Source organism: Staurois parvus, unplaced genomic scaffold, assembly GCF_062004578.1.
Source record: "Staurois parvus isolate SC_StPar_1 unplaced genomic scaffold, SC_StPar_1.0 ptg000415l, whole genome shotgun sequence".
NCBI lineage: Eukaryota > Metazoa > Chordata > Amphibia > Anura > Ranidae > Staurois > Staurois parvus.
Genome location: NW_028318211.1, coordinates 1,617,992 through 1,629,018, shown reverse-complemented (window position 1 = coordinate 1,629,018; position 11,027 = coordinate 1,617,992). Strand labels below are relative to the sequence as shown.

Here is an 11,027-nt window from a genome sequence, read left to right as displayed (position 1 = left end):
TGTCTCCAAACATGGCAATGGCAGTGCCCACCCTTGGACAGCCTCTTATTTCTGCTCCCAGTTAGACAGTGTGGAAGTCTTAGCTTGCTTCCTGTACCTGGACTTCACATGGCACTGGGGAGCAGTGGCTTGGAGCAGAGAGTCCTTTAAACCTGATATTTACATTTCCAGCTGCAAAAAAATTATTTAATAGACACACACAAAGTAGAAGACTTTACCTCCATTCTACATTCTCTACCATCTCGTAATCATGGACAATCACACAATAAATAATGTATTCTACCTAAATGCCTTTGCATTTGACATAAGACTGAAAAGTTTAGTTTTTGTTTTTTTTCTTATCATTTTCCTTGTAACAGTTATTGGGAATTTATTTATAATTATCCTCACAAATATAGACTCTCATTTTCAGACCCCAATGTATTTTTTTCTTAAGAATCTCTCCTTTCTGGACATCTGTTACACGTCTACAACCCTACCACAAATGTTAGTGAGCCTTTTGATTAAACATTTTGCCATATCATTCTCAGGATGCATAATTCAGTTATATTTTTTTCTATCTTTGGCTGCTTCTGAATCTTCATTATTAGCAACAATGGCCTATGACCGCTATATTGCCATATGTAATCCCTTAAGGTACTCAGCTATAATGAGTCGGGATGTTTGTATCAATATGGTGGTTGGTACCTGGGTAGTTGGAAGCATATATGGGGTAATTCACACTGCTAACACTTTTAGGCTGCAATTTTGTGGGGCCAAAGTGCTTAATCATTATTTCTGTGACATTCTACCCCTGCTTAAGATTTCATGCATCGACACCTATATTAATGAGTTAACTGTCTTTGCTGTTGGTGGTTTTCTAATGATCGGCTGTTTTGTGTTAATTTGTGGATCTTATATGCAGATTTTATTTTCAGTTTTTAGTGTACCAAAAGGTGGTGGACGAATGAAAGCATTTTCCACATGTGTATCTCACCTTGTTGTCGTTCTGCTATTTTATGGAAGTGGTTGCTTCATGTACATGAGGCCAAAATCAAATCTTCTGGCAGAGAAGGAATGGCTCCTATCCATTTTTTACACCAGTATTACACCTCTCCTAAATCCCATTATATATAGCTTGAGGAACAAAGATATCAGAAAAGCTCTTCATGTAATTCTAAACTCTCACTTGTGTAAATTCAGCTTTGCATGAAAGAAGTTTATGTTAATGGTGATTGTGATGGTGTGGAAGTATGGATGCATGGATGAAAATGCTATAAATTAACTATGTTATTTAAATATGTTTCAGTTACTGCAAGTTGAGACTCAGATCTTATCACAAGCTGGAAGAGCTAGAGAGGCAAGACAGTGATCAGAGATTTCAGTTACCCTCTCAAAAGTTTTTTTTTATATTTTTAAATGTGTAGCTGTCATTAAAACAGAGCAAAGCCCTCCAATCATTTACAGCCAAGGAAGCTGCCATCTTGGCCTTTGTTTGATCTGCAGTTGCCATGGTGCTGTGTGACGAATTGTCCCTTTGTGATACCATTTTGCCCTTTCTGTTTCACTTCTCTTCCCTTTGTAAAGCTGGACATGTTTCACAGACATTCTACACTGTTATGTTTAGGGTAATGTGACCTAGTAGTCATTCACCTCTAATAGGGTTTATACTGTATTGTTGTATTGTAGGGTTTGTTGTGGGTGGGGAAAACCTGGTGTCAGGCTGTCTGGTGGGGGTGGGGTGAAGTTGTATATACTGAACTGTGTTTAATAAAGAGTCATTCAATTTTCACCCTACACGAAGTTCAGACTTGTGGTTTGGGAGAGCAGGAAAGGGAGAGTTTTTAGCTATAATACCTGCCTTGGGAGAGTGCTGGAAGACTTGCCGGAAAAGGGGACCATTGGGTGAGACGCACTGCTCCGCACGAGGAAGTCCAGGCGGAACGGTTCCGCCACAATTGGTTGGCAGCGGTGGGATCTTTCCTCATTGCGGAGAAAGTCCAAACCACCAACCGGGACCCCATCTTTTTCATGGAGACATCCCTGCTCAGCCAGATGGATATACGGGACATCCGGGAGCAAGCCCTCCAAAGCCTGCTTGTCGCTCGGGGAGGTATCGCTGGCTCCAAGACCAGAGAGGAACTGTTGGACGAGATTATGGTCCTGGACCAAGTGGATGCGCACCGCACTTCACCTGATGCAAACTCTGCTGCGCTTACAGCGAACACTGCTCCGCCAGAAGTGAACTCTGCTTCACAGGAGGAGTTGGAGGAACAGAGCAGCTCATCGGCCCCTGAAACGCCAGGCCCACTTAGCACCGTACAGAGACCCCTATACCATTCGGATTTACGACAAGAGGTGGAGTGGTGTTTGTCTCTGTTTGGCAGCGCTCCCACCCCTGAACAGATTTCCAAGGCCCTGAACGATGCCACCCAACTGCGGCTTAGTCACTCCCGGTCATAAACCGAGGACTCGGTTTGGGAGATGATTACCTCCTGCCTTCTCCAGACTGCAACCGGACCAAAGAAAATTCCCTACACTGCTTTTAAAACTTTCTCAGAGGCGGATGGGGATATTGACAGTTTTATTCAGGACTTTGAACGGTTGTGCACCATCCATGGTGTGGCAACCCAAGACCGGGTCCCCATTTTGAGCAGCAAGCTAACCGGTCGGGCTGAAGACGCATTCAGGACTGTACCCGACAGCTACTGCTTGGATTATGATTTTGTTAAGGAACACTTGTTGGCCCGTGAAGTTGTATATACTGAATTGTGTTTAATAAAGAGTCATTCAATTTTCACCCTACACGAAGTTCAGACTCATGGTTTGGGAGAGCAGGAAAGGGAGTGTTTTTAGCTATAATACCTGCCTTGGGAGAGTGCTGGAAGACTTGCCGGAAAAGGGGATCATTGGGTGAGACGCACTGCTCCGCACGAGGAAACCCAGGCGGAACGGTTCCGCCACATGCTGCACATGTGATCAGCTATAACATCAGCCATTTGATGGCTTGACAGTTTAGTTAAGAGATAAACATAGACACATTAGTAACTGTAACAGTTATCAATCAAGGCATGCCTTGAATTTCAATGATTTGGGAAACTGTTAAATCAGTGGGCTTAGTTTCACTTTAACCACTTGCCAACGGCAGATAGCCGAATGACGGCTTCACCATGGCCGGCCAATTCTGGGAGGGCGTCATATGACATCATCCCAGAACGCACCCTCTCGCGTGCCCCCGGGGGCGCGCACCCCGCGATCTCCGTGATCGCTGTGTCCTAAGGATGACAATGACACAGAAGATCACCGGTAAATCCAGTTGCCGGTTATCGGCTGCACTTTCCTCATGCTGTCACGTGAGTAAAGTACTGCCGATAACCAGCAATTGTCAGAGGATGAATTGGCACCGATTATCAGGGCACTGATGATCAGTACCCTGCTGATCAGTGCCCAGCAGTGCCACCCACCAGTGCTGCCCACCTGTGCCCAGCAGTGCTGCCCACAAGTGCCCAGCAGTGCCACCCACCTGTGCCCAGCAGTTCCACCCACCTGTGCCCATCAGTGTCTAGCAGTGCCACCCACCTGTTCACAGCAGTGCCTAGTAGTGCAACCCACCTATGCCCAGCGGTGCCACCCACCAGTGCCCAGCAGTGCCACCCATCAGTGCTGTCCAGCAGTGCCACCCATCAGTGCCCATCAGTGCCACCAGTCAGTGCCATCTGTCAGTGCCACCCCTCAGTGCCCATCAGTGCTGCCCATCAGTGCCGCCTATCAGTACCCATCAATGCCACCTATCAGTGCCCATCATTGTTGCTGTTGCATATCATTGCAGCATCATCAGTGCCACCTCATCAGTGCCAGATCATCAGTGCCACCTATCAGTGCTGCCTATCAGTGCCCATCAGTGCTGCCTATCCTTGCCACCTCATCAGTGCCACTTATCAGTGCCCATCAGTGCTACCCATCAGTGCCCATCAGTGCTGCCTATCAATGCAGCCTCATCAACGCACATCAGTGAAGGAGAAAAATTACCAGTTTGCAAAATTGTATAATAGAAACAAAGAAAACCTTTTTTTTTTTCAAAATTGTTGCTCTTTTTTTTGTTTATAGCACAAAAAACAAAGACCCAGCAGTGAGTAAATACCACCAAAAGAAATCTCTATTTGTGTAAAAAAAATGATAAAAATTTCATATGGATACAGTGTTGCATGACCGCACAATTGTCATTCAAACTGCGACAGCACTAAAAGCTGAAAATGGGCCTGGGCATGAAGGGGGTATAAGTGCCCGGTAGGCAAGTGGTTAAAGTGTACAAAATTAGAAATGGACAGGCAGGATTTTTAATGCAGAAGATGTTGGGGATACAACAGCATGTACTATATAGTATTGTGTGTTAATATCACTTGACCAGTAGATGGCACTGTACACTAAGGTTACCAGTTGTGCATATGTGTAAAACTTGTTGGTTCTCTCTCTTCTCTCTCTCTCATAACCAAGATGTCTGCTGTTACACATTACTGAAGTGTTCTGTGTGTTTGAAACTTAAGCCACACAAGTAAACCAAATTCTGCCTCATCACAAGCTACCAGTATCTTCTCTAACACATAACCAACAGGTTATGGGCCCAGCTCCAGACACTGGAAAAAGGAAAACTACAAGCAAGTGCTGCATTTACAATCCTACCAAATCCTGTGTGAGGAAACAAGAGCTGTATCCAATTCACTGAAAGATGGCAAGTGCTTCAGATATGAAGTTTACAATAGCAAAGCTCAACAATACCAACTACCAGCTATGGAAGTTTAAGCTTGAAATGCTGTTATCCAAAGATGACTTGTGGCCGGTACTAGATACACACAGACCCAATGACAACCAGGAAGAATGGGACAGAAAAAACAGGCAAGCAAAGGCAGTCATAAGCCTGTTAGTGGAGGACGATCAACTCATTCATATAAAGAAAGAAAACACAGCTAAAGGTATGTGGACTGCATTACAAAAACTGCATGAACGTGCAAACCTAAACAGTAAACTATATCTGATGCGCAAACTGTATAAGATGGGGCTGGAAAAAGGGCAGGAAATGGGTGAACATGTAAATGCTATGCTAGAAATTGTGGACCAGCTGGGTGCAATAGATGAAGAAATGAAAGACAATCATGTTGTGGCACTACTACTATGCAGCCTTCCAGAATCATACAGTGCCCTTATAAATGCTCTAGAAACTAGACCGGAAACTGAACTGACGCTAGAATATGTTAAGGGAAAATTAATTGATGAATACAGCAGAAGAAAGGAAAATTTTCATAGTGAAGAGAACGAGAGACCAGAGGCAGCTCTGAAGGTGCATGAAGGCATAAGACAAAGCAAAGAAACCAGGGTATGTTTTCGCTGCAAAAAGGCCGGTCACCTGAAAAAGAACTGTTCAATCTGGAAAGCTGAGCAGCGAAAGCGGGAGCTACCCACAAGAGAAAGAGCTAAAGCGGTCATGAAAGAAAATGAAAGTGCATCATGGAGTGGTACTTTTAAAGTGACTCAGAATAGTACCTCACATGGATGGTACATTGATTCAGAGGCAACAAGTCACATGACAAGCGACAAGATATTCTTCACAGAAGTTGATTTTAGTGTAAAAGATAAAGTCTTCCTAGCAAATTGGAAAAGTATTACAGCGGAAGGTAATGGTCAGGGATTTCTGAACTGCAAAACGCCATCAGGGGGCAAGCAGAGCATCCTTGTAAAGAATGTTCTATATGTTCCAAGCCTAGAAGCAAGCCTCCTATCAGTTAAAACCCTTGCAAGCAATGGACTCACTGTCCAGTTCAGAGGTAATGAATGCACAATTCAAAATGGAAAGCAAATTCTAGCAAGAGGAAGATTAAATGAACATCTGTACAAAATCGTCACTGAAAGTGAGAAGGCTAATGCGGCAACTCATAACCCACATGACAAGTGCATCCACCTGTGGCATAGAAGATTGGGGCATCGAAACCCAGAAGCTATAAAGGACTTTGCAAAGAGAGGTCTATCAGAAGACATGAAAATATTGCCTTGCCACACACTCAGCAAGTGCACGTGTTGCATCAAAGCAAAGGCCACCCGAACCTCTCTTCCACAGACCAGTCAGAGTAAAACCATTAAACCCATGGAACTGATACACAGTGATGTGTGCGGACCAATGAAAACCATCACACCTGGCGGGAACAGATATTTACTGACTTTCATCGACGATTATTCCAGGTACACAATAACGTATCTAATGAAGCACAAAAGTGAAACATTAGAAAAACTTCAAGAGTTTGTAGCTATGACAAGAAACAAGTTTCAAAGGAAACCTGGAATAATACGCACTGACAATGGAGGGGAATATATGAATAAAGAGATGGAATCATACCTAAAGAAACAAGGTATTATACACCAAACAACTGTACCATACACTCCTGAGCAAAACGGCGTAGCGGAAAGAAAGAATCGCACTCTTGTAGAAATGACCAGATGTATGATTTCGGACGCTGCCTTACCTAACAAATACTGGGGAGAAGCAATATTGACTGCAACATACCTACAAAACAGGCTCCCATCAAAAGCTATTGAGAGTACACCATATGAAATGTGGAATGGATCAAAACCTAACGTAGGACACATCAGAGTGTTTGGCTGTAAAGGATATGCCCACATTCCAAGTCAGAAACGCTCCAAGTTGGAGAACAAAGCCATAGAAGGCATTCTGGTGGGCTACAGTGAGCAGAGTAAGGGATATAGAATCCTTTGTCCAAAGACCAACAAGGTCACAGTAAGCCGTAGTGTTTATTTTGATGAAAGTGAAGCACCAGATAATACAATTCTTGAAAAATGTGGAGAGAATTTACGTGCTGAATCGGCAAGAGACACTGACCCATGCGAAGCAGGACAAGAGCCAGAACAAGAAGTGGAACTTACAATCAACGAGCCAATAGAACCCACTGAACAACAATAAATCAGAAGATCCTCTTGAATGACAAAAGGGATACCACCCCGCAGGTTATCATACGCTGCTAAAACACATCAAACACAGGAGCCAACATCCTGGGAAGACATAGAAACTTTGCCGAGAAGGGAAGCTGATCAGTGGAGAAAAGCAGCTGAAGAAGAAATAAAATCACTTCAAGAAAATAAAACTTGGTCACTAACAGAACTCCCTCCTGGTCGCAAAACCATCGGAAGCAGATGGACTTTTAAAGTGAAATCTAATGCAGTACCTAAAGGGAACAAATCGGATGAAGCTGCGACTTCCAGCATCGTCAAACCCAAAACTGATAGGATATGTGGACGCCGATTGGGCTGGAGACACCACTGACCGCAAATCTACAAGTGGTTACATCTTCCAGTATGGACAAGGAACCATAAGCTGGTCTAGTCGGAAACAAGTAACTGTTGCACTTTCTTCAACTGAAGCAGAATACATAGCAGCAGCACATGCATGTCAAGAAGCCATTTGGATTCGTCAACTTCTACTAGACATGGGACTGAATATGTCACAACCCACACCCATCTTTGAAGACAATCAGGGATGAATAAAGCTTACACACTCTGAGAAGATTAACCCAAGAACCAAGCACACTGATGTAAGATATCATCTGCTCAGAGACATGCAAGAGCAAGGGGTTATCGACATCCAGTACTGCCCATCAGAGGAGATGACTGCAGACGCACTCACCAAACCTTTGCCAAGGGAACGTCATTGTTTTCTACAAAAGAGACTAAATGTCATATAATTATGCACATGCCGTTGAGAAGGGGTGTTGGGAATGCAACAGCATGTACTATATAGTATTGTGTGTTAATATCACTTGACCAGTAGATGGCACTGTACACTGAGGTTACCAGTTGTGCATATGTGAAAACTTGTTGGTTCTCTTTCTTCTCTCTCTTCAAAACCAAGATGTCTGCTGTTACACATTACTGAAGTGTTCTGTATGTTTGCAACTTAAGCCACACAAGTAAACCAAGTTCTGCCTCATCACAAGCTACCAGTGTCTTCTCTAACACATAACCAACTGTCAGGGATCCCCTCGATCCCCGCCGCGATGGTCCCGGCGCAGGCGCAGTGCACCGCCCTGTGCAGAGACACGGGCACTAGGTCCGGGCCGGCCGCGGCGTTCGAGTTCGCGCATGCGCAGTAGAAGCCGTGGCCGCCCGCTGGGCACCAATGGCAGCTCAGGGCGGGATATTTAAATGTCCCTGAAGCTGTAATTCAGTGCCTTCTGGTCCTACCTGTATCCTGCGAATCTGAACCTGTGCCTAGTAAGTTATTTGACCCGGATTGCTCTTGACCTGCTGATTTCTCCTGCCCAGACCCTTGCTTTGCCTGACCTCTCTTTCTGAATGCCCCTTATTAGATCTGACCTACTGTTGCTGACCTGGCGTGTGACCCGACGATTCTCTGCCCGCTCCCTTGTACCATACCGTCCTCTACGTTACCAACTCGGCCCGTCTGACTTCGCACTTGGTCAGTCATCCATCCATCCATCCCATCGGGGTCACCCGACCTCCTCACATCTGGCTCTCCCTGGTTGGAGCCCCTGGCGAACACCCCTACCACTGACAGGTGTGCTCAGTAGTGGCGACCTGGTCCTGGGGTACTCCAAGTCCATCCCCACCATCAGGGGCTCTGGTGAACAAGTACCCTGGGGCTTAGACTCTGCACTCTGGGCATGCCTGACCAGTGGAGTGCTAGTGGTGCCGCTCGGCGGTCCCTCACACCAACAGTTATTACTGAAGTTCAAGTGCCAAATATAAGCCCCATTAGAATGTTAAAAAACAGTAATGGCCACTTCCTAGGCTAATAAGCAAGGAACAAATGGCATAGGAACAGGGCACTGCCCTTGAGGGCATGTACCAAGGAAAAAGATTTCCATTTGGCAGGGAGCAGCAGTTTTAATAATGCTTTCAGTGCATCATGAAAAATAAAAGATTACTTTAAATAATATGCCTGTGGGTTGCCCTGATCCTGCCCATGAAGTGGCACATCTGTACAATGTATACAACCTACTGCAGCAAGTGGCATTCACAAAGAAAAATTCCATTAAATTGCAGGCAAATGACAGCATCAACTGCATAACCTCTATTTGAAACCAATAGACCAAGGATTCCCTTCATTTATAGCAGACCCTTATCCCAGATGAACTTCTGGTATAGATGTTAATGCAGGACCCCACACAAAACCTGAACTATACCACCCCACCCTCTCCTGAACTATACCAGGCCACATGCTCTTTACATGATGGAGTATCTTTTCCCATGTTGATAAGGACACAGACCTTTTACCTACAATCCTGGCTTGGTGTTATTGAAATCTGTGGGCAGGGGGCTTATTGGAATCTGCAAGACCCCTTTAACAATAAGGGGGCATCCACATACCAGCAAACCATGTGAATGAATATGATTTACACCTACTCATTCACAAGAAAATTAAACGTAAATAAAAAACACACATACATTTAACAAGTCCTTTGAATCTATATGGATAAGGCCTTAAGCAAAAAACAAAAAAAACAATGTGTGAGGTTCCCTAGGAAATCCATACTAGGTATGGTAAGGATTTTAAGGGAGACCAACCCCCCCCCCCCCTGAACCATACCAGGCAACATGCTCTCAACGGGGGTCCCCCTTGGCTATGCACCTTTTCCCCATGTTGATGAGGACATGGGCCTATTCCCCACAACCTTGGCAGGTTGTTGTGGGGGTGAAGTCTGTGGTCAGGGGGCTTATCAGAATGTGGAAGCCACTATAATAAGAGGGGGCCCCCCAGATACCAACCTTTCACTACATGTGAGTAAGTATAAGGGACATACTACCCCTACTCATTAAAAAAAACATGACACCTACAAATAAATACATCCAAAAGATTGACAAGTCCTAACCCCCCCCCCCCCAAAAAAAAAAAAAAAAAGTCAACCTGGTGCACATGACCAATCTCAACAGTGTTCATGGCCTAATCCATAAAAGAAGAGGCAGGGACATATTTAGTTAATTTAAAACAGGAAAGTGTGTTGCTCTGCTGAAAATTACATAAATACATGTTTCTGTGTATTAAGCGTACCACAATCCAAAAAAGTCTTAATATGAATAAAATGATAAATAAACCAACATTCATATATTAAGTCTATGAAAGTGCAAACAATAGTCCCCAAAATTACTTTCACTATGTGTTTCAACAATATAATCTTCCTACTGGTGAGTGAATCCACTATCTCGGTTCTGTAAGACTTCTTGTATATCAATGTGACCTACGAATTGCCCCAGAAGACTGCGGGAGGAAGGAGGGGGGCCAAACTTCCGACTCACTTGAGCTGGAAGTCGGAGCAGGTACCTGTCAAAACCAGGTATCCGCTCCCCCAAAAAAAGTGCCAAATATAGCAGTGGAGGAGGGGGGGAGGAGGCAAACAAGCGCAGCTTCCACATTTGGGTGGAACTTCAGTTTAAACACACAAGGGGGCTGATTTACTAAGAATAAGGTGCATCAGCAGATGCTAAACATTCAACCTCACCCAAGTAACAGTTACGACCTTCCAGTGGCGAACAGAAAAGTTTCATCGCCTAGATGGAGTTATCTTAGTAAATGTCAGATCAGAATGGTCACAGTTGCAGAAGCAATATGGTGCCTAGGTGGCACACAAGCACGGGCTTTGTTTGCGTTTATTTGAATGCAAGAATAGAAATTTCACGTGTGTGCTTTTTTAATGAGTTTTTATTTTGTGTGTGTTTGTGTGTTTATTTTACTGCTATTATTGTTGCCTCTATTAATTATCTTTCCTTTAAAAAAAAAGCCAAACTAATGCATTTACTAATGAATATTACAGAGTCATACATACAATTTTTTTCGAATGTCAAACATCTTCAAAATTATATCCAAAATAATAAAAAAAAAATTCTCATGGTTGCCCTGCTGACCTCTGTACACTGCTCTACATCCGACTGACATCTGTACACTGCTCTACATACTACTGACCCCTGCACACTGCCCTACATGCCAATGACCTCTGTACACTGCTCTACATAAAAGTGACCCCTGTACA

At 44.2% G+C, this 11,027-nt stretch overlaps 1 protein-coding gene across 1 annotated transcript; it reads left to right on the top strand.

Annotated features, from left to right (window-relative positions):
* The first annotated feature begins 250 nt into the window (after positions 1–250).
* LOC149454824 (olfactory receptor 2D3-like) lies at positions 251–1,192 on the top strand. The gene has a single exon (XM_089686985.1). It carries the CDS (start codon positions 251–253, stop codon positions 1,190–1,192), a length of 942 nt encoding a protein of 313 aa, XP_089543111.1.
* The last annotated feature ends 9,835 nt before the right edge of the window (positions 1,193–11,027 follow it).

Excerpts from the sequence above, each read along its gene's own strand:
- LOC149454824 (XM_089686985.1), top strand. The coding sequence starts at position 251 with ATGGACAATCACACAATAAATAATGTATTCTACCTAAATGCCTTTGCA.